This window comes from Myripristis murdjan, chromosome 24, assembly GCF_902150065.1.
Source record: "Myripristis murdjan chromosome 24, fMyrMur1.1, whole genome shotgun sequence".
NCBI lineage: Eukaryota > Metazoa > Chordata > Actinopteri > Holocentriformes > Holocentridae > Myripristis > Myripristis murdjan.
The window spans coordinates 8833599-8857446 of record NC_044003.1 but is presented as its reverse complement, the minus strand read 5'-3'; the positions used below and the strand labels follow the sequence as shown (position 1 = coordinate 8857446).

General features: G+C 42.8%; 1 protein-coding gene across 2 annotated transcripts in view; it reads left to right on the top strand.

Annotated features, from left to right (window-relative positions):
* The window catches only part of mdn1 (midasin AAA ATPase 1), a 72130-nt gene that overhangs the window by 35093 nt on the left and 13189 nt on the right, over positions 1-23848 (top strand). For both annotated transcript variants that reach the window (XM_030046699.1, XM_030046698.1), the window contains exons 48-87: positions 5-204; positions 347-570; positions 1087-1200; positions 1516-1645; positions 2072-2178; positions 2499-2632; positions 3240-3406; positions 3622-3742; positions 4492-4705; positions 5431-5671; positions 6015-6138; positions 6397-6561; positions 6858-7072; positions 7687-8074; positions 8329-8441; positions 8838-9507; positions 9914-10075; positions 10877-11159; positions 11399-11637; positions 11954-12049; positions 12234-12328; positions 13031-13155; positions 13778-13933; positions 14270-14379; positions 14527-14600; positions 14722-14905; positions 15110-15254; positions 15688-15834; positions 15974-16100; positions 16291-16396; positions 16509-16624; positions 17288-17695; positions 18362-18588; positions 19210-19347; positions 20456-20658; positions 21155-21316; positions 21943-22080; positions 22264-22399; positions 23009-23181; positions 23694-23825. In XM_030046699.1, the coding sequence (XP_029902559.1) occupies positions 5-204; positions 347-570; positions 1087-1200; positions 1516-1645; positions 2072-2178; positions 2499-2632; positions 3240-3406; positions 3622-3742; positions 4492-4705; positions 5431-5671; positions 6015-6138; positions 6397-6561; positions 6858-7072; positions 7687-8074; positions 8329-8441; positions 8838-9507; positions 9914-10075; positions 10877-11159; positions 11399-11637; positions 11954-12049; positions 12234-12328; positions 13031-13155; positions 13778-13933; positions 14270-14379; positions 14527-14600; positions 14722-14905; positions 15110-15254; positions 15688-15834; positions 15974-16100; positions 16291-16396; positions 16509-16624; positions 17288-17695; positions 18362-18588; positions 19210-19347; positions 20456-20658; positions 21155-21316; positions 21943-22080; positions 22264-22399; positions 23009-23181; positions 23694-23825 (7209 nt within the window). The remainder of the gene's footprint in view (positions 1-4; positions 205-346; positions 571-1086; positions 1201-1515; positions 1646-2071; positions 2179-2498; positions 2633-3239; positions 3407-3621; positions 3743-4491; positions 4706-5430; positions 5672-6014; positions 6139-6396; positions 6562-6857; positions 7073-7686; positions 8075-8328; positions 8442-8837; positions 9508-9913; positions 10076-10876; positions 11160-11398; positions 11638-11953; positions 12050-12233; positions 12329-13030; positions 13156-13777; positions 13934-14269; positions 14380-14526; positions 14601-14721; positions 14906-15109; positions 15255-15687; positions 15835-15973; positions 16101-16290; positions 16397-16508; positions 16625-17287; positions 17696-18361; positions 18589-19209; positions 19348-20455; positions 20659-21154; positions 21317-21942; positions 22081-22263; positions 22400-23008; positions 23182-23693; positions 23826-23848) is intronic.

Sequence of the window (23848 nt, the reverse complement as noted above, 5' to 3'; positions counted from 1 at the left end):
CTAGCAAGCCCAGCAGGTGATCGAGCAGCACCTGGCCATCCTGGACACTGAGGACTGGGGCAGCGGGCTGCTGTGTGCCGGGGTTTGGCCCGACGGCTTCCCCTCCGCTCTGCTCTCCACGGAGGATTCCTGCTTCTCCTCTGTCCTCCGAGATGGACAGGTCCTCTCATTCTGCCTCAACACACTCAGTTTGCAGGGCAAAAGGTAAGACACTGGGGTCAAAGGAGTCTCAAGAATAGCGGTTAATAAGGTACCACAGGGTGTAACATCCATGAACAATGATGGCTTTTTCATTGAATTTTCTTTTGATGAAGTTTGAGTTTCTTCTCCTCTGCGCTTCACACAGGAACCGTCCACTCAGTCTGAGCGACCTGCAGAGGGCGCTGCAGAGTAGCGGTGCACATGAGGGGCAGGTGTTCTCTGGAGGAGTGGTGGATCTGGAGGACGGAGACGCTCTGCGTTTGATCCCCACCGCAGTCCGACTGCTCACCGAGAGAGCCACACACGGGGACTGGATCCTCCGCAGCAGCTGGCTCTCTCACCTGGGAAAGAGCTACAAATACGCCCCTGGTTAGTTAATTTACACCTAACCTATCACTTTTGTTTACTGAAGTGGATCCTTCTGGATCTATGGCTGCACTAAACTGAAAGAAGGTCAGAATCACTATAATAACTGCTGCAGGTTCAACCTACAATATATCCTGAAATTTTAGAAGTAAAGGTGCAGAATCACCACAGGTTGATTGAAGTGAGGACTACTGAGACTCACTTGACCAAATATATGAACTAAGCACAAAATTTGCTGGTTAAGGGGACATGGTTCTCATCACCAGCCTGACTCAGTGATAAATTGTGTGCTTATTCCACAGTTTTTGGCAGTTTAGTCTAAATGGTCTTCACCTAAAGAGGGTATTTTTGTTCATTGCCAACAAATTAAATTGCATTTCAGCAAAAATCTTTCCTCAAACACAGCAGAAATGGTAAGGGGATATTTTTTTGGTCTGCATTATGCGGTGCCATCCATAACTACGGTTGCTTTTGCCCCTACAACAAGGTGACTCTTTGACTCTTTGCGGACTCTTTCAGATCCAGCGCTGGTGCAGGTGGAGGCGGGAAACAGAGCCCTGAAGGCCGTGTTCAGTAGCAAACTCGCTGTGAAGGGCAAGTCCCTCACAGAGTTACTCCAACCTCACAGCACAGGTACACTATCTGCAGTTTCTTTGTTTCCATTTCCATTTCATTTTTTTAAAGGCGGCACAATATATCACATCACCTGGGATTATCATAATGATTATCATAATTTTCCAGGTTTTACAGGCTGCATTACAGTGAATTTGCAATTTTCTGAACTAATATTCTGTTTTCTGGTATTTGCCTGTACCTGCTTGGTCATCATATAAACATTACTAATGATTGTTTATCAAAAATCTCATATGTTTAAATGTCCTATCAAAGCACCAATAGTCATCAGTGCAGTGCTGGTACAGTCAAAATCATCTTCTGTGATGTTGCCAGATGAATACAGGATCCTGGTGGACATGCGCTGGAACAAGCAATACCTGGATATTCTGGCCAACAAGTGTAACTTTGAGGATGAGGAGAGATACATGGAGTTTTTGGAGGCACTGAACGCCGTCGCCAACAGGTAGGAGGACCGGGGTCGACTTTATCTGCTGATCGGGTTGCAGTCACACAGTTTAAGCTAAAGTTAAAACTTTTAAACACTGCTGTCGTAGAGTCAAAATCAGTAACAAATCAAATGCAAGAGAAACAAACTACAAACTACAAATGTGACTACACACTTTATGTTGCTGAACATGCAGTATCATTTCAAGAATACTGATATTGGGAAAATATATGCAAAACTGTCTAGTGAACTAGTTTGAATGATCAGGTTTACACACATTTTCAATACATTGAACGGTGCCTAGAATCTGTGTAATCCACTTATGAACTGATGGTGTGGAAAAGGAAAACATACATGCATCCCTGTAGAAAAAGATAGAGCATGACTTCCCTCTACAGCCAGTTCCCTCATGTGTAGAGTGATTATTATTTGTTGGTGCCGTAGGATTGTCCTGATGATGGACAGAGAGGAGCGGTCTGTCATCTGCACCTGTGCCATCAATCTGTCTGCTCAAAACTGTGCCCTGAGACTGGCCACAGCCTTCAGCAAAGGTATGCACAGACACAGGTGGAAAAATGTATTTGTAACATGATTTTGTCGTTTTGTTTCTCCTTTGGACTTTGGATCCAACCTCCCAAATAGCTCTTAAGAGTCATACTGATTTTATTCCAAATTTCCTGACATTGTAATTGGTTTAGTGTGTTTATACCAATTTCGTTTCAGTGCAATGAGTACATTTTGAGTTTGTGTGGCTATAGTGGAGGTATTAATTTCATCCTCTAGCTACTCAGCTACATGGGTCCACCGACAGCCGTGCATGATTCCTGTTTCAGTTTGATTATCAGGCAGCTTGTGTTTTCTGCCCTCACAGGGACTGTGGATATCGGCCACCTGCCTCACCCGGTGCTGATGCACCTGCGAACCTTCTTCGACCTGTGGGACTCGTTCACGCTGCAGGCCATACAGGGCGGACAGCCGTACATCTCAGACCACATCATGTTCGAGGTGAGAGCTCCGTCCTGCTCGTGGACTCACATCACATCTACTGTCTTCTTTATTTTCCTTTTTTTAAAGCAGGGGGTCATATTTTGAGTAAATGATAACTACTTACTAATTACCTCTATGGCCATTACTATTACATTTATTACTAATGCTTTAATACTAACACCTAATACTAATTCCTCCAGGCCAGCTCTGCCACTACTACTGCTATCATTACATCTGCAGCTACTATTATTGCTATTATTACAGTGCAAAAATTATCAGCACTTTTAATGCAGCTGCTGCCTCTAATGGTACCACTACTAATTGCAAATTGCTTATTTTTACTATCCCTGCTGCAACAACCTCTACTATGAACAGTAATGCTAACAGTATAATTACTATCAGTACTGATACTAGTGATATTAGTGCTCCCATGCTGTGAGCCTCTACTATTTCTTCTTTTATAGTAGTAATAATAATAATTTAATAAATTATTATATCATCAAATGTATTATAATTATATAATTGATAATTATTAACTTAGTCATAACAGATACCAAATGACACTGCCACATCCTCACTTCTCCTGTGTGTGTGTGTGTGTGTGTGTGTGTATGTGTGTGTGCAGATCATGCAGCTCCTGCAGTGGCGGGATCGTTTCTGGGATGTTTGCAACACGCTGCCAGCCGACTCTCAGGGCGTCTCCGTCCTGTCTCTGCACTGGCAGTGGGTCCAGAAGCACCTCATCCTGCGGCTGCCTCAGCTCCTCCTGGGAGACGGAGCCGACACCTTTGAGTAAGGATTTTTTTTTTCTCTCAATTAATTTAGTTTGATATTTACCAGTTAAGTTAAGGTCTTTAAAGTGCTTCATGTAGTTTAATTTCCAAACTTTTTTTCTCAGTGGACAAAGACATTTTTTTTCTCCTGTGTAATTCTGGTGAATAAATTAATATTTAATATCATTTGAGTTGTATTTTTAAGTTTACAATTCATTCATCGTTGTCCTGCAGAGGGCAGCAGGAGCTCCAGACGGTGTCTGCAGCGATCCAGACTGTGCTGTCCACTCCGGTCTCTGTGGCCACGGCCCTGAAAGGCATCCAGAAAAACCTGGGAAAAACTCTCCCATTCAAGGTGGGGAGAGACTCCATCAGTCCTACTTTACTAAATGTTTTTTGTATGGTTCTAGCTGTCTAGACAATCATAAGGTATCTGATTATCAATTTAGCATACATGGCTGGGATTCACAATGAGCCTCACCTAATTGTAATGCACTTATTCCATTTGAAAAGTTTTATTTAACTCTTTGATTTTTTTTTTCTTCAAAAAAAAAAAAAAAAAAAACATATAAAAAACACCTCTCTGGATAATGACAAGACAATCTATTTTTTTGTAATTTCAGATTCTCATTTAAAAAATAATTTTTAAAAATCCTCATAAACAAAATAATTACATCTTCATTGGCCCATACAGCATCTTTTCTATATCTTTGAAAGAAATTAAGAAGATTTTGTTGTGAGGGTTAAATAAAATTTTTGAAAGTAAAATCCCATCCATGGGCTCTTGGATTTCATACATTTTATACATTAAAAATTAAACGCAAAAGCTAATTATTATTTGTCCCAGGTTTGTGTGTAAACAAAACATAATATGATCTATGCCTTATTTTATGATCATGAGCCATGAATGAATTTGCCCATAATATACCAGCATACACAGGATGTCTACTCACTCTCTTTAAACACCTGAGAAATATTTATAAGCAAGCACTTTCACAAACTGTGACAGAGAGGACTTCTCATCTGATCAGATCTGATGTGCTGTGTTATTTGAAAATTAAAATCTGTTGCTTTCTTCTGTTGTCCTCCTCTGTTGTCCTCCAGTTGGAGTCAGTCGCTGAGTGTGCGTCTCGGCTGAGGGTCCTGAGCAAAGCGCTGGACGTTGGCGACCTGAGACTGGACGGCACCGCTGTCCGGTGGAAGCAGGAGCTCGTCCGGCTTCAGGGTGCTGGGCTGGGGCTCGACACCAAGGAAAGCCTGCTGGAGGCCTGGGGCCTCGTCCTGCTGGCAAACAACCAGCTGGACCCCCACAAGTCTGGTGAGCTTGTGCCGCAGAAAGACCTGATTACCTGCATCTTCACTTCACTATTTGAGGGGCAATATGTCTGATTTGTATTTGCCTCCCAGCACAAGTTGACCATAACACAAAGTATATTGGCAGATGGTTTATAGGGTCAATAGATTCTAATGACTTAGTGATAATTTTTCCAGGTACAAAGATTTCTGGCTTTCAAAACTCACTTTATAGGGACTTCCGGTGACGTCATGAGAAGAACAACAGATACTGTTCAATGGATTAAAAAAAAAAAATAAATAATCTAAATAAAAAGTTCTAAAAAAAAAAAAACTCACTTTATAGCCTTTACTCTGTTGTTGGTCAAACACTCTCCACCTCGTCTATTATCATCACTACATTTGCATCACTACATTCAAAATAGCCCAATAACTTTATGTTTTAGAGCAAAAACTCTCTGTTGATTGGCGTTTCAAGACTGTCGTTCAAGGGCACTTCTATAGGAACGTACACACTGGCACATCATTTATGCCAGTGTCATGGGTATTATTTCAGACAATACTGATCCACTTCTGACAAATCTTGAGGAAATGATGGTGCTGCACTCAGACATTCACATAAACACAGACTGACCAAAGGGGAAAGTGCAATTACAACGCCAGATAAGATGACATATTTACTACTGATTGGCCTAGATGGGCACTTCATCATTTGTGGCGGGAAACATGTTCTTTCTCGCTCTGTTTCAGGAGTCCTGCAGAGGCTGGTGTCCTGTGTGGAGCAACAGCAGAAACAGATGACGTCCAGCGGGCTGATGCAGGTGCAAACCATGTCCGAGGAGGAGGAACCCGGAGACGGTGTCCATCTGTCCAGGGAGGAGCTGCAGCAGCTCGCCCACAGAGCCCAGCTGTGGCCTCTGATGGAGGAACTGGCCGTACTCAACCAGCTACGACTCAGCACAGACCTGCTGCAGCTGGCTCTCACACAGGGGTAAAGCTTCAAAACAAAGAAGATTGTGTTTTAGTATTATATGTATTTGTGTATCCATTTCCCTGTTCAGTCTTACTGACCTTACCATGTAGTCACTGAAATCAGTTATTTCAAGTATATTCTCATTTTTCTGAGTTCAATTTAATTAATGCAACAAACACAAAAATGCATACAACTGAAATCTCTCACCCACTGACCCACCTGAATGTATGACAGGCATCTCAAACGTCTCTCCTCACTCCCGAAACAACAACTGAACACACTTATGGGACCCTGCAGTATCTGAAACAACACTTCCATGGTTTGGAAAGACAGTTTTGTGAATGTTCCTGTTAATCCACAGTGACCAGGAGGCCGAGGACAGTCTGCGTCGCGAGCTGTCCCGACATCTTCGCTTCTGCCTTCAGTCGACGCCGATGAACGTCAGTCAGCTGCAGCCACTCTGGTTCCTGCTCAGCAGTGACAGGGTTAGTAGAAAAAGTCTTGGGTTTCCTGCAATGTTTGGCATTAATAGTATACAATATGTCTTGAAATATAAGATTGTAATTTCACATGTAACAACAGTGATAACAGTAATAAATTCTGTATGTATTAATTTAGCAGCTGCTCAGACCCACCTCACAGCTGAGACTGATAAAAAAGCAGTAGAATAGGAGTATAATACTGGGTTGAAGATAATTTTTTTTTAAAACCGCAGATGTTAAGTAATGCCTCCCACCCTCTAGCCAACAGAGGAGCTGCAGTTTGTGTGGTGTGAGCTGCTGTCGGAGGCTCTGGCTGCCCTGTGGACCAGCAGCGTGACCTCTGACCCCGACCGCTGGCTGAAGTGGGACCCCCTCTGCCCTGAAACCCAGACAGTTACCAAGTCACATCACGGAGCAGATAACCTGGTACTGGCCATATAGATCTCACACTTTAAATACAAGTAGAATAGGATTTGCTTTATACAGTAATGTGCTCTGCCTGTTATCCAAACTGATTCTACCTGATACAGACAGTTATACACAAATTTATTCTGTCACTGCTTTGTACTTAAAATAAAGTTCTAATTTAAAGGTCCTACATATTGCAATTCAGCAGCAATAAATCATTTCCATGTAAATTTTGAAACAAAACCACTGTCAGGAAGATTGACAGCTCTTTTATGAGAGCAGAGCCTTGTGAACACTGTCCATGTCCTCTCCAGGGCCCGGCCTTGCTGAGTAAAGCGGTGTGGTCACGCTGTATGCTCGGGGTGCTGAGCAGCAGTGAGAGCGGAGGTCGATGGGATCCCACCGGGACAGCGCTCCTCTCCTCCTCCCATGTCACCCTGGGCGAGTGGAGGGAGAGGATGCAGCAGCTCCAGGATATCACTGCTGTGCTGTGGGACAATATGGCCATCCCTGCCCTGGCTGAGTTCAGGTAGGTTACACAAAGAAAGTCACACTTCTCTAGTTTAGTGAGCATAATATCAAATATAGAATGATGCAGTAGCCTGGAAAATGTGAAACAAGTGTAGAAACAGCAGTGGATTCGTTATTGGCTCTAAAAAGTTTGGAAGTTTCACAAAAAAAGTTTTCAAAAAAGAGTTTAAAATATTGCAGTTCAGTCTAAATACATGTCGAGTTCAAGTTCCAGTGTACACATTTAATGTTATTTTAGACTGTAATTTCAAATTATATTTTCTAATCTACAATTTGAAAAAAAAAAAACGTGCTGACCTGTATGTCTTGTTCCTCAGGCGTCTAGCACGCAGCCAAGTAATCAAATCTTGTGAAGAAGTTCAGGTGTGAAAAAAAAAAAAAAAAAAAAAAACTTAAACAACCTCAAAACATCAAAAGATATGTTAGGTCACCTTGTTTCAAAATGAGACTTTGTAAAAATTGCCTACAGTAACACATGAAACCCTTTAATAAATTCAAGGTAATCTATAAATGCAAACCAAAGAGGAACTCTACTTGCAGTCATCTTAATGTCTCAGAAGAATACAAAGTGAATGATCACCCATCTTTGTGCCTCCACCCTCTGCTCCCCAGGGGCACAGACTTCAGGCTCCAGGGCATGGTGCTGCGCAGGCAGCTGCAGAGCATGGCCGACCTGCTGCCTCCCAGCCTGCAGGAGGGCTACATGGAGAGCTGCGAGAGCCTGGTGGAGGACCAGGACCCTCTGATAGCCGCTCAGGAGATCCAGACGGCCTTCAGAGACTTCCTGCCTCCCAACCTGCTCCCCGAGGGCCTTTTGGAGGCCTGCGTAACCTGCCTGCAGCAGTACGTCCAGAACAAGGTCCAGGGCACCAACCTGTTGGTGCGCTCTGGAGTGTTTTGGGTCAACATGGGCTTGCTCCAGATCAAAATGTGGACACCGCAGACCATATTTGACCCGGCTGTGAAGAGGGCCTACAAACTCAACTACGCTCAGGAGGAGGTGAATATTACTCTTTTCAGTCCTTTTTTCCACATTGTGCTACGGCCAAAACTCCCACCCTTGAATAATAACCGTTACTTGGCTGTAGCTTGCAAAACCACAAATCTGTTATGGGATTGTACAGAATTTCGACCCAGCTACTTTTGCCTGACCAGGCAGATTTTGTTGGATGTAGCTTCAAGAAAAAAAAAAAATATATATATATATAATGCCATGATAGGGAAACAAACAATGTCTGCCTCTGTCTGTCCCAGCTGGCTTTGCTGCAGGAGGAGTGGAGAGGACGCAGCCTGTCGTCCCAGCTGATGACTGGAGCAGCACTGGAGGAGAGCAGCACTACTGACGGCTTCCAGCACCCTCGAATCAGGTGAGAACCATAAACTAACCCAGTTTACTATACCCCAGTTAAAGGACCAGTTCACTCAAAATACAAAAAAAAAAAGAAGTTATTTTTATTTTTACCTCAGTATAGTTTAGCCATCCAGATGGTGTTTGGGCTTAGCACATACAGGGTTACTGGATCCCAACACTTTCACATAACATCTAAAATCCGGCTGGAAGGTTGGTCATGTGTTAAGGCAATAGTGATCAGCTTTCAATGCTGATTGGCTGGAAGGGCTGCGGCACAAACAGGTCTGTAACTTCCAGCTGTGACACTGATGGAGAGTGCCTTCTTGTCCTATCTATAGTTGACTTAGGAGGAATTTCGTTGATGTTTTGTCAGCTTCTAACCAGTTGATTGACTGTATTGTTCCATCTTCAGGTACCTCTGGATCCGCATGCAGCAGGTGAAGGAGCAAATAGCCGAGCTCTCCAGGAAGCAAGCCTGCCGGCCCCATGAGCCCCAGTACGGCCGGCTGTTCCAGGAGCTGCAGCACTACCTCTGCAGCATCGGCCAGGCGTCCGCTGTGGAAGACCTGCTGTCCCACCTGCTGAAGGCCCTGCAGGGATCCTCCTCCAAGTCGAGGTCGGCCGTCCAGGGTCTGCTGAAGGAGGAGGCCGTGTGGCAGAACTCGCAGCACCGCTTCTCTCAGAGGTTGCAGGAGGATTACCCCCTGTACCCTGACGTGGTCGGGCCGCTGCGGACAGGCATCCTCCAGCTCCGACACGGCATGAGGCTCGTGGCGTCCCAGGTGGCTGCCTCGCTCACGCCCGTACCCGGCCTGCCCAAACTGGTGTCGTGCCTGCTCGCCTTCCCCTCCCTGTCGCCCAGCCTGCCCTCCTACCTGGCCCGGGCTGACTTCCTGTGCTCCAGGACCTGCATGGACACTCTGCGGGGCCTGGTGAAGTTCCTGCCCCAGCAGGACCCTCAGCGCGTGGTTCCACAGTCTTCCACGTTGCTCCTGAACGCTCTGCTCTATGTGCAGTGCCACGTTCTGTCTACAGGCGAGTTCAGCGAGGACACGCAAAACCTCTTCAGGCACATCTGTCAGGTAAGATGTTTTGTTTACACCTAGAGCATCTGATTTTCCTGAGAAATGTCTGTGACATTTTGCTATTTTACCGTTATCTGCCCTCCATGTAATTTTTTTCTGCCATGTGTTATTGTACATATGCATTCATATCACAAAAAATGGCATTTGACAAGTCATGAGGGTTCCGACAGATCATGGCATTTTTTAAGACTTTTGAATCTGAAGTGTGTTTAAAGTTGATCGGTTTCATATCTTTTTATGTCTATTATCCATTTCAGTCATCGAAGGTCATGGAAAAATCAGGAAATTTTACACTTGACATAGAGAGAGAACCCTGAGATGTGCTATTTTTGTCAGATTGTCTGAAGTGAATGAACAGTGTTGGCGTGTGCAGCTGCTCTGACTGTAATGTGATGCTCTCCAGGCTCTGGTGAATGAGTGGGACGAGCAGGAGAGACGGAGGAGAGAGAAAGAGCAGCTGGAGGCCAGTCTGTACCGCAACCGCAGTCGACTGCACGGCTCAGGCCTGACGGAAGATGAGCAGGAGGAGAGGGACTTCAGACGCCATTTCCCTCAGTTCAACAAGGTATTTACCCATGGCTTTAGGAAAACAGACGGTGCCTGTGAATTTTGTCTGTCCATTAACCGTCATGTCCTGGTCTGATTTTGACCAAACTTAGAAAGATCATGCATCTTGGCACTGAGTTCCACAATTACAAAAACACTGTGTTCAAATGAAAGCATTTTTAAATTAGCAGTGACATGTTGGACAACACATTGTGCAAAACTGACAAACTTTGAAGGGATGATGCATTTCAGAACTGAAGCACACAACACCAGCATTTTTAACACTTTAAATTTTGTTTATTTAAAAACAAAATAATTTTTAAAAAAACAAGGATTGATTGATATGTCAGCAGACTAGCAGTATCAGCTTATGTCAGCTTAAGAAAGAAGTAGTGGTATAGTGATAATAATAACATTAATATTGAACTTTTCAGAACAGAAAGTTACAAAATGTTGCACAAAGCCAAGATAAAATAAGATAATAACAAACAAAAAATTATTATTTTATTGTCAATATTTTGCATTTTGAACTTTGTACTTGTTTGACCTTTTTTGATGGAGTGCGTTAGTTTTAAATTTAGTCATTACCTTTTGTTTAAAAAAAAAAAAAAAGATATATCTTAAGACAGACCTGTTTGAAAAACTTAACCCACCAAAAATGAATTTTAGTATCCGCTGATATGGATATAATGGCCTAAAAAAATAACACTTTGGTGCATCCCAAATAAAAGAATCCCAAATTAAAATCTGATGGTTATAAAAAGCGGGGCTTATAAAAAAAAAATTCACATCACCTTACAGTCATATGTTCTCCGTCCAGGACTTTGCAGACATCACCTCCCAGCCCAGCCTGGAGGGCCCAGGAGACGCAGGCCTGGAGGAGGAGGACGAGGAGCATGAGGAGTCCAGTGACAGCAGCTTCCTGTCCCCGGCCAGCATGAACACTGTGGTCCAGGTCCACCAGCGCCTGTGTCTGGGATACGCCCGGTCCCTCTGGTACCAAAGCACAGCCCCAGCCAATCACAGCAAAGAGCACATCAAAGCCCTGGTCTCCTCCTATCAGATCGCCACCCCTGTGGTGTCGCGATTCTATCATCTGATGGGTGGGTATTCTTGTATTATATATTATATCATATTATACTATTCCTCAGTGTTGCAAATGTTTCAATAAACAATACAGTTGCATCAGGAAAAACAAAGAGTTGCAAAACAGCAATGCATTTATATAAAAAATATCATGCATTACTTCATTAAAATGTCAATGGAAGGTGGATCGTTACTTTACTGAACAAGGCCTGCATGATGATATTTTGTCAAGCTGCTCGTCTGTTTCCCTCCTCAGATGCTGAGCTGGACCAGCAGCTCACCGGCAGCCAGCTGCTCCTGTCCGCCCTCCTCCAGAACACCGTCCTGGGCTCGGAGGGCCCCGACGGCCTGGCTGTCCACGCGGAGGGGCCGTACGATTTCTACCAGCAGCCCAACATGGCCGAGGCCCGTCTCTGCCTTCCTGTCCTGGAGCAGCTGAGCACGGCGGTCAAGCAGAGGCTGGACGAGTGGCCCGAGCACCCAGCTCTAGTGCAGGTGATTTGTTTTTTTTATTAATTACATTTCAGCAGCATCACTGCAGCTTTTGTTTGTGGTTTTGAGAAAAATATTGCAAGGCCTTTTGAATAGAGTGCATTTCTGTAACTCTTTTCTAGTCTAACTGACAATTCAGAGTGCTTTACAATGTCCTCATAATATTCACACGCACTCTCTGGAGGAGCCGGGGATTGAACCAGGAACCCCCTGATTTTTTTAAATATACCATCCAAATTCATCAGTATTCCTCAATTCCTTATCGTCCCTTCTAGCATTTTCAGGAAAACTAAAATAATATTTGCATGTTCCTTTCCAGCTGACCGTGGTGATGGAGAGGATCATGTCCTTCAGTCTGGCAAGCCCGCTGGCCAAGTTCCTTAACGGCATGGAGATCCTACTCGGTAAAGCACAGGTGAGATCTGCATGCAGGACACTTGATGCGCTACTGAACGTCCAGCCACATAAATGTATTTCAGGGTGGCATGTTACTGACAAAGAAAAATACGGCCAAGTTCTAGTCCCCCACATCTCAATGCAGCATCACTTTTAGACACAAAACAGTCAGTATAAAGTGTCTCTTCTTCTGCTCTCATCAGGACTGGGAGAATAACGCCAGTCGCTCAGTGTCTCTGCGGAAGGAACTGGAACCAGTCACCCAGCTCATCATCCAGTGGCGTAAACTGGAGCTCAAGTAAGACACGGCAGGGCTTTCAGTCCGGCTAGTATTTATTTTCAGACCTTCACTAGATATATGGAGATGGGAAGAACTGACCGCCACGAAATTAAAATTCTGCTAGTATTCATGTGAAAAATTATAAGCTGTTACTCGTCTTAAAACGCATTTTTATTCCTTGGCTTTCAACCCCACATGAGACTCTGCTTCTGTTTTAGTGTTTTATGGTTTGTTTTATTTATTGTTTTATTGTGTTTAAATTGTTTTATTGTTTTTAAGTTGTTTTAGAAACATTAAAAACAATAAACAATTATTTTAATATTTATTTATTTTCCTGTTATTGCCTATTTTTGTACAGCACTTTGTTGCAACTGTGGTTGTTTTAAAGGGCTTTAGTTGAGTTGAGTTGAGTTGAGTTATCGCAATAACAAGAAACCCTAACAGTAACAGTGTGGTATTAGCCGAGACTCTGATGCATGTAAATGTGTACATCTAAGAGTTCACTGTTGGTTTTTCATGACTTGTACAATGATAATATTCCAGGATAATATTCACAACATTGTTTTTACTTATTTATTTGTACAGAGATATTGGTCTGATGTAAAAATACATAGAAAATTGCTGATGGTGAATATGACCTTTACCAGAACACAAGCTCCTGTGTGTGGAAATGTAAACGTGTTGTTTTCTGTCGCGTTCCCTCTCCTTTTTGTGTGGCAGTTGCTGGTCGAGCAGCCTGGATAACGTCATGAAGCGCCACACAGAGAAATCAACCAGCCACTGGTTCTCTGTCCACCAGCTGATTGAGAGATACCTGGAGGAGCAGAGGATGGGCACCAATACAGGTATTTAAACTATCACTGTAGGTTGTGCTGATATCGTTTAAATGCCAAGTAATGATGAGGCCGTTTAATATGATAACCTTTACAGTTTGATTTATATTCTGTTTTCTTTTCTGCACAATGGTCTTGGCTGTCCACTTGTGTTTGGATCACCTAAAACACGTTAAAACAAAGTCTAAGTGAAAACTTGTTTATTATTACTTAATGTGTGAGTGTCGTAGCAAATGATAAACATAGAAATGAAATATAAAATCAGGTCACCGATCATATCGAATCTAACAAGTACATCTCTGAGTTAAATTTCATAGTGAGAGTTTATGTCAAATTTGGTCAAGGGTATCCAGAATCACTCACAATAATGTTAATGTTACCATCAATGTTAGTATTTAGCAGTGGTTACATGCAGTTAGCAAGGATAACTTGGGTAAATTTGCACCCTCAACAAAGAATTGTGGAGAAATGTGAAATGGAAAAGGCGATCTTCCGATGCAGATGCACTGAAAACGAGCCGCATGTTGCTTGTCCTTCTGGAAAGCAAAAGACCCACCTTCGACATGCTGATTTGAAACGTCATCCGTACAGTTACATAAGGCTCTCTGTTTTCTGTTTTGCATGGCGTATCCAGATGAGGAGGAGGGGGAGCGCCTCTCCCTGTCCTCGGTGTCCTCCACCCTGCAGGCCTTCATGGAGGGCTCCACCCTGGGCGAGTTCCACACCCGGCTGGCCATGCTGCTCAGCTTCCACTGCCACCTCCTCCTGGCTCCCAGCCAGCCGGGGCAAGGTCTGCCATTTTTCTAATTTGCACTGATTACTGTCTTATCTGCAGCATCAAAGATACTTGGGGAAATGATGCGTCCTACTACTGCGATCCGGCATTGTCAGAATTACACTGATTGGTCCAAGGGAGATGATACGTTGTACATTCTACATACCGATCGCATTTTTGACAAACCTCCGGAAAATGATGCATCTCCCCACTGCATTCCAGCATTTTCAAAATTACACTGATGGGTCAAACAAGATGATGTGTCTGTTGGCAGATTGGCTGTGAGGGGACTGGATTTGTGGAGGGACAACTTGTTTACTCTTGTCTTTTTTTTTTTTTTTTTCTTTGCAGAGCCTTTATCCAGTCTTCTGTGGAACCTGCACACATACTACACCCAGTTCTCTGAAAGCATCCAGGCCAAAATCACTCAGCTCAGACAGCCCATTGAGAAGGAGCTCAAGGTGAATACGATTTTTTTTTAATCCTCCTCCTTCTATACTTTTGATCCTTTTTAAATACATGTTATTTGTAGTTGCATACAGCAGTACATGCATAGTCCTAAACTCTGCTGTAATGTGAACTGGTACAATGCTACTGCTCCTCCACAGGACTTTGTGAAGATCTCCAGGTGGAACGATGTCAGTTTCTGGGCCATCAAACAGTCGGTGGAGAAGACACATCGGTAAGATTTTATATTTCACCCTTTGTTACCATCTCCTTCACCCTGTTGCCTCATATACTTTGGGATGCATGTGTTAGAATCAACTAATAAGTATGTTTTCTGCCCATATTCTTGCTTGTAGGAATCTCTTCAAGTTTGTGAAGAAGTTCGAGGAGGCTCTGAATGGCCCCACTGCGCCCGCTCTGGTGGAGCAGGGAAGCAGCGCCAACCTGGACAGCGTGGACGCCAACCCAGAAGAAACACCCATCCACCGGGTTCACCAGACACTGAAGATCACCCTGCCAGGAAAGGGCAGAGATGTACAGGTGCAAGTCTTACGAAGCATAAAAAATCGCTTAAAAATCACATAAAAATTGTGTTGGTTTTTTTTTTTTTGTGTTTTTGCATTTGTGAAGTGTTTTTTAAGCATCTTGGGGTGTTATTATCTCACTTTGTGTTTTTATCACCAAATAATTTTTACACCTCTTTTCTGTTGTCTCATTGTATCTCAACTGAATTGTGTATTTCAGAATGAGGTCTCAGAGGAAAGCATCGAGGCTTCGTCTCTTCAGGGCCGTCTGCCTGTTCTGACCAGGAAGATGAAGAAAATGTGTGTCCAGCTGGTAAAGAAAAACCCAGTGCCTGAGCTGGCTGAAGACCTGGACATCTTCACCGGTAAAAAAACACTTTTCACCACATCAGCTAAAAAAAAACAAACAAAAAAAACATTCAAATGGAGCTAAAAACATGCAGTTTAATTTAACTTTGGAATGAGTTTTGGGGAAACACTCATGACTGCAATTCCTGAATTGTTACATTCACATTCTCCAGGCTCTGTGCAGAAAGGCCTTGGGCTTCATATCAGGTTCCCTTTTATTCAAACTGAGAACACATCTTAGCATTAGCACATTAGATTACTCCCATCTTTATTTTTTAACAGAGAGTTGCAAAAAAATAAAGTTTTCATTTGCAAATAATGCCATAATACAGAGGCGCCTTAACAGTAGTTATTGAGGGAGGGAAGAGTGTTACCTTTTTTATTTCTCAGCATCTAGATACTGCTACTAATGCAGCCCTGTTTTATCTTTGTGTGTCTGTGTGGCTTCAGGTGAGATCATCAGCAACCTGCGAGACCTGCAGAGCCTCACCATCGACACGTCAGCAGAGAAGGAGAAGCAGAAGGCCGAGGTCAAACACATCCTGCAGCAGAAGCAGAGAGCTCTGGCCGACCTGTTCAAGATGCTCACAGAGATCGGTGACTTTTCCCACACACACTCACAGATATCACTTTGGAGTCTTTGGAGCATCAGTGGGATACTTAAAGTGACATGAAACAAAAAGATTATTGTTGATGTGGCTATTTAACCATTTGTTTTTTTATTCTGTCCTGTTAGGTCTGTCGTACCGTAAAGGCCTGACCTGGAACAGGACGGCTGACCCAGAGGAGATCCTCTGCATGCAGCCGCTGCAGATGACCACCGCCCTGTCTGCTGTCAGGACCCAGGACAAGGCTGAGAACACGTAAATATAATCACAAATAAGAGTCATTTGAGGCTGTACCACATTATTGAATTTTATTGTCGTTTCAACAGTTTTTACATCAAAAGTCAGATCCTACCTGGTATTTTTGTTGTAAAGGAGAGTCACAGGGTGGATATTCTCTATTTTTGCAGCAAACAGGTAATTTTTTTCTGTCTTCTTTATTTTCTAGGTTGTTTACCGAGCTGACGACAGCATGGGATGGATGTCAGAAGTATTTTTACCGTTCGTGGGCCAGGAGAACGGCTTTGCAAACCGCTCTGCAGAGCGCTGCCAAGGTGAGACACAGACACTTTGTCTGCTGAATAATAAGAAGGTGACAAACTCAAAGCGCCTGTAGCAACAACATTGTGACCATGTAGTCTGAGGTTGGTGTGATTTTGGCTGCAGGAGCTCGGTGTGGGGAACATTGAGCGCTGCAGAGGTTTCTCCTCTCACCTCTTCAAGCTGCTGCTCAGACAGAGGCGACGACTGGCCAAGCTCACCGAGCAGTGGGTTCGACTCAGGTCAGTCTGGTGTCTCCATTACAGATGAGCGGTGTTTAAGCTTAACAGAGATTCAGATTGATTCATGGTGGTTTATTAATTAGTAATACAATTAATAGCTAATGGTAATTAACAGTATTAATACTAATACAACAAAAGAACAGTGTTTTGAGGGGGAATTATTCAGTTTGTTTTGAGTTTGTAAACCACAATTTGAGTCAGGATTTGATTTTTTTTTTTTTTTTACTTTTCAGCCAAAATTTTACTTTCATTACTAAACACATGAGAAGAATGTAAGACTTCGCCGGCTCTTTCTTCTGAAATGTCACCACAGATTTTTTCAAGAATGGTTTTATTTCTTCTAGAAAAAAAAGAAATGACAAAAAGGTGCAATTCATAGTATTCTGTTAGATCACACTTTTTTAAGAATTATGAATGCATTTAATATTGATTCAGGCTGAAGTCAGAGCAATTTACTGTATTTTTTTAATTTCAACCAATCAATACAGTTTAATCAGCAAACTTTCTAATTCATGCATTTAAGCAAAGAATGAATGATTATGTTCCTAGCTGACAGGAGCTGGAAGGGATTCAGTGCCTCAAGGAAACTTCAGCAGTGCAGATGCTTGTATGTTTTTTTTTTTTTTTTTTTGAAAGTTTTTTCCTCTCATTTCCTCTCCACAGGAGGTTAACAGCCAGCGTTCAGGGTGTCAAGGCCCACCTTCAGAGCCACAGCGGGGACCCAGGCAGCACCCTGCCGCCCCAGGCCTCCCTGCAGGTGTGGGTGAGCCGAGGCCAGGCGCTGGCCGCCCAGTGCGCCACCCTCCTCCAGCAGCTGGCCTGGCTGCTGCAGTGCTGCCCCGAGGACCTGCAGCAGAAAGAGGAGCCGGGCAGCCACGGGCAGCACACCCTGAGGTGCCCGTCCCCCCTGGTGGCACAGCGGCAGCCGCCTGCCTGCCTGATGCGGAGGGGAGACGCCGCCTGGTGCCAGCTGAAGCAGCGTGTGGCCAACATGCTGAGGCAGAGCGAGAGCCTGAAGGCAGAGCTGGACGCCGCAGCACAGCAGGACTCACAGGGGGCGCTCCACACCTGGTAACACTCCAAATATGTAATCAATAAGCAAAATTGTGCTCAAAGACCCCATGAAACAGTTTTTTTACTTTCTTGATTGTATGTATATCCTGTTATAGCAGGATGTAAAACTAAATGGGATTTTTAAGGAAAGAGGTTAGTGTCAGCAGACTGCATTTTAATTACATAAATCTCAGTTTACCATACATATATTGAACTCTTGAATCAAAAAAGACACATGACACAACTGAACATTGTCACATTGAATGCAGTTGTTTGACATTGCATGTGACTACTACTATTTAATGTAACTTTTACCTATAATTTCTCAATTCAACTCTATTGGGATTGAGCTTCCTGAGGCTTTTGTTTTCTCACTTTTACTAGTATGATTACTGCTACTAATAATAGTAGCTATGAATGGAGCATATTTGCCATCATGTTACAAAATGCATAATAGGAATAAAATAACATACAAATCAGAAAGAATACAGAAAACAAAATAAAATGGAAGCAAAAGATGTTGACAAGCAGGGAGAAAAAATATAAAGTTGACATTGGTTACACTGGCTACCTTTCAGTCATGAACTCACTGAAAACCAGAAACCACATTCTGGAGTTTGTGTGAAATTGGTCGAAGCGGCCAAAAAACACCACCAACTCCTCTGTGTGTTTTATCTTCCACAGGAGCCATTTCACCCTGTGCTGCTCCGGCTTCGACCAGCTGGCTGCCGTGTCGGCTCAGATGCCCGGCGTCAAGCAGCTCTTCAGCCCGGCCGTGTGCGTTGGCGGCGCCGACAGCCAGCCGGCCATCAGCCAGAGCCTGCAGTACGTCAGAGCCGAGGTGGAGGCCAGCGTCACCGAATTCACGACCTGGAAGACCCAGCTGCTCTCGCTGGGACTCCAACACACAGGTGAAACTAGTTCCGCTAACTCTGCTGCTCCTCATACTGTTAATGGTTAATGATACTAAATCTACTAATAACTTTTTCAATAACTTTTATGTGTCTTAAAAAAGTGGACTGAGTGTACAGTTCCTCTGTTAGTAATAGATAAATAAAGCCTTAGTGTGTATGGCACTTTTGTACTTTACAGAAAAGTGTACAACCCAGTCAAAGTAGTAAAATACATGAATTAAATAAAATAAAGAATTGGATAAATTAACAAACAAAGATCTGGCAGCTGGAGGAGATGCAGGAGAAGAGCAGATGCACACAGGAGACACTGTATTTATACATTTATATTTCAACTTGTTATTGCAAGACGTGAAATAATTGTTTCACCCAACAAATCCTAGATCCGTCTGATCACCAAAATTGCGTGTTAATGTTCGGCTCAAGGACCATCTGTCTGCCAGATTTCCTGGAAATCTGTTTTTCTAGGTTTTCACAATATCCCTCTGACAGTCAAACAAACTAATGAAAGCATAATCTCCTTGTTGGAGGTAAGAAGCAGCAGTTCGTCTGCTCATCAAGATCAAAACATAACAGGCGTACGTGGTTGTGCATTGTGTCGTCTCCTTGTCTTCCGAGCAGACCGTCAGCAGGCCTTCTGCTCCGACTTTTCTGCCGAGCTGGAGAAAACCATCAACTCGGTGCTGTGTGCCGTCCAGACGCTGGTGAAGAGAAGGCAGCGGGAGCATCGACGGGAGCAGCATGGAGAAAACACGAGAGGTGAGAGCAGCAGCACCGCCGGCGACAAGAACAGGGAGCATAAACAAGCCTAGATCTAACGAGCTTTGTAGGCTGTTTTGTCCTTTAAAAATTCAAAGTTCACTTTCCATTCCCATGGAGAAAATGACAGTGACCGTCTTGGACTATGTCAATGTCAGCTTTATTTGTATAGCACATTTAAAACAGCCACTGGCCTACCAAAGTGCTTTACAGTAAAGAAGCAGAAGCAATAAAAGCAATAGCAAGCAATAAAACAAAAAACATGTAACATATAAAAGACATAAAGGCAACAACATAAAAAACAAAACTAATATAGACCCAATAAAAGTAATTATACTCCGCCAAAAGCTAAAGTGAACAAGTGCGTCTTCAGTTGGGCTTTAAAAGTGGAGAGACTAGACTAGACTGCAGTACAAACTATTTTTATGGCAGTTCTTATGCAGTAAACTTTCACACTTCATATTTTAGCCATTATTTATCTAACTCTATAATAATTAACCACTTTTAGACACATTCAGATTCTTAGAAAAATGTTGATGAAAGTCTCGGCAGATCTTAATGCAATTGTCCTCAACTATCATGGCTGTTAGGTTATACGGTTATATTAATATGCTTGGGAAACTGGGCAACATGGTGAGCATCAGACAGAAAACAAGGGGTTAAAGATTTTATTGTGTGATAGGTATATTTTATTTGTTTTATTTTCACTTTACCTTTTACTTAACCTTCTTACCCAGTTTGGAATTGCTTGCCTTATTTTTATGCACTTATTATTTTATTTTAGCAGTGGGACAACCATTAAATTTATATGCAAAAAAAATCGAGGATATTTAATGCAAACTTTTACAGCCAGAAAATTCATCCCGTCATAAACTTGCATCTGTAACAATGAGGATAATGCTGTATCAACTGAAAGCTCCAACATAGAGAACATATCTCACAACCCTGGACCCCAGTCAAAACACACAGGACATCCACATCCAAATAAACAAAGTTTTTTAGAATATTCTCATAAGCTGACATTTGGACCGTAGAATATTTTTTTTGGACTGACTCTACCAAAATTGAGCATTCATGGTTTGGCTTTCCATGTCACTTGACACCTCAGAGAGTGATGAAGAGGAGGACGAGGAGGAGGAGGAGGAGCCTGTGGAGGACCTGCTGAAGCCGGGACACCTGAGCCGGCTGCTGGAGGAGGAGCTGGCAGCCGAGGTGGAGTCTCTGTCCCTGGGCGAGGTGAGCGCTGAGCTGGAGACGCTGCTGAGCCGCCTCAGGACTCACAGGGACGCCTGCCAGCCGCAGCAACTCCAGGTACTGAAAAACCTCGCTTACAGGTTCAGTTTATTTATTCATGTTAAAGGTCAGTAAGCAAGCAAGATTTTTTTTTACTGATATTACGTGCAAATGTGGTGAAACTCAAGGGCTGTTTCAACACAGAAAGTATGAAGTGTGTTTAAAATTTTGGTCAAAGAAAAAAAAATAAGTTAATGTTATGGTTATGTTAATGTAGGTCATGGAAATTCATTTTAGACATGGAAAAGTTTGGAAAAGTCTGGGAATTTTACATTTGACATAGAATGGGATCCCTGTGCATTAATAATATCCACATATAAAATGTACTAATGACTAACATGTAATGAAGCTACGTTTTCACCATCGTTATGATGCACATGAGCACTTCAGCATCTTCCATACCTGCGACAAGTGAGCTTTTCCTTCCTGATCTCGTCCTAAAGCCTGGCTGTATAATCTCTTCATATTTCCTTGTGGCTCTGACTTTGTGTTTTTCTTCTCTCTGGCTGCTCAGGAGCTGAACGAGGCTTGCAGGCTGCTGGTGCGTCTGGAGCCCATGCTGGGCGTTTACTCCGACCTGGTCCGCTACTACCTGGCCGTGTCGCTGGGAGCCCACAGGAGCACCGGGAAGCTGCTCTCCGTGCTCGCCAGCATCTTCACCGAGCTCGCCCAGAAGGTACTGTGACGTTAAAACCGGCCATCGCAGCCCCAAGTGGCAAGCGCATTCCATAATTAGTAGACGCCTAAGCCAGGATGTCCAAATAAGTAGAATAAGTAGAGAATAAAAAAATAATATAAATCCTTGGCTGCAGTGCTTTTATCCGGTTGATTTTTATGATTATTTGTGAGGTGTGAGTTCACATTTTAGATGGAGAAAAAAAACAAATCCTTGCATCTATGGTTGCAGTTTACCGTAATTCACCTTGTAGCTTATGTTAATTTCTTGTATTCTAAAAAGAAACAAACCAAACAAAAAAAAAAAAGCAAGACAATTTGGTGGCTGAAGGGATTTGAACCTGGCTGTCCCCCACTGGCACTTCATATCCTGTCACTCCGTCTTTCATCTACTCTGCTACTTTCTTATATGTTCCACTGAAAGGAAATGAAATATTATTTACTGTTTAAAAATATGTGCATAAGATATTGTCTATTCATGTGTATTTGATTTTTGCAACTTGAAAATGACCGAAATAAAACATTCACTATCACTATCACTATCAATTAAATTCCAAACGCCTACATAATTTTTAGTTTGTCTTTCTCCTCAGTAAGAATAATGAATCTGTCCTCCACCCCCTGCAGGGCTTCTGTCTGCCCCAGGAGCTGATGGCTGGCGGTGACGGCGAAGGAGCCACGGAGTTTCACGACTACGAGGGCGGCGGCATCGGAGAGGGCGAAGGCACCAAAGACGTCAGCGACAAGATCGAGAACGAAGAGCAGGTGATGAATAAACTCTGATTTAACTGCTCATGTCTGTTTGACGTCATCATGCCGTAGCAGGATATGAGGGTGTGTGAATGTTCAAAGAAGAATAAGCATTGGAAAAGCGATATAGCATCCGAGTCCAAGATTAGATCGATGACTTGAGCGGCGTTTCTCATGGCCGGTGTGGTGTTCCTGCAGGTGGAGGACACCTTCCAGGAGGGGCAGGAGAAGGAGGAACAGCAGGACAAGGGGAAGATCAAGGCGGAAGACGACGCCATCGAGATGTCAGAGGACTTTGATGGCCAAATGCATGATGGGGATGAGCAGGAGCCAGGTGAGCTGAAGTGCTGTGTGGTGGTGTAATACGGATCAGCACTGCAAAAACGCAAAATCTTACCAAGATTATTTGTCTTATTTCAAGTCAAAAATGTCTTATTACTAGTCAAAATATCTCATTACACTTAAAATAAGACATGATCACCTCAGAAGTGAATTGTTTTTAGACAATTTCACTTGTTTCAAGTGAAAATTTTCAAGTGAAAATTCACTTGAAACGAGTGAAAATTTGCTTGTTTCATTGGCAAAATTTGCCAGTGGAAAAAGTGAAAATTCACTTGAAATAAGTGAAAATTAGCTAGAAACAAGAAACAAATTTTGCCAATGAAACAAGCAAATTTTCACTTGTTTCAAGCAAATTTTCACTTGAAACAAGAGACAATTGTCTAAAAACAATTCACTTCTGAGGTGATCATGTCTTATTTTAAGTGTAATAAGATATTTTGACTAGTAATAAGACATTTTTGACTTGAAATAAGACAAATAATCTTGGTAAGATTTTGCGTTTTTGCAGTGAGGGAAGCAGCCTGGTGTCTGGATGGTGAAGATGCCGGGTGAGAAGTTTGTCAAACTGCTGTATTTTTTGTCTTTCCTGGGTCATTCACAGGTGAAGATGATGATTCTGATAGAGAGGATGAAGAGGAGCTGGATAAAAAGATGGGCGACCTCGGCGAAGGCCAGACAGACACTCTGGATGAGAGAATGTGGGGGGACGATGACGAGGATGATGACCAGGAAGGAAGTGACAAGGAGGAAGAGTCTGGCCATGGCATGGACCAGGTACATACAGGGGTCCTGAGTGGGTCAAGGAAGTCTGGAAAAGTCTGGAAAAGGTTTTGATTATTTCCAAGAAAAAAACAAACAAAAAACAGCAGATCAGCACACAAATCTGGAAAACCCTGGAAAAAGATTGTTTCCAATATTTAAATTTATATGATCTTAGTAGTTGAAAATCCTCATTTTTTTTTACAGCTATATAGCTAAAGACTTATATTTAAAGCCAAACTAATTATGAAAATAATTCTCTATTTATGATCTTTATCTTAATAGCCTCATAAATAGTGAAATTCCCTAGCCATCCTTAATATAATTCATACTGAAACTGACTAAAGTCTTTACATTCATTGAAGAAAGACTTGAAAAAGTGGCTTTGAAAAGTTTGAAATGAGGAATTTCTTACTTTTATAAATCAAAAAACATAACTGTTGATTGATCATCTTTAATTTTGCCATTTTGGAAGCCGCTAGTTTAAATGGGCATTAATGTCCTGCTAACACTGTGGATTATTTTAGGGTGAATCCGAATTGGTTGCCAAAGATGACAACTTGGACGCTGCAGAGCCCGATAAAGACAAGAAAAATCAGGACAAAGATGAGCAACTGGACGATGAGGAGAAAGAGAAGATCCATGAACAAGGAGATCAGGTATTTTATTTTTTTATTTTGGG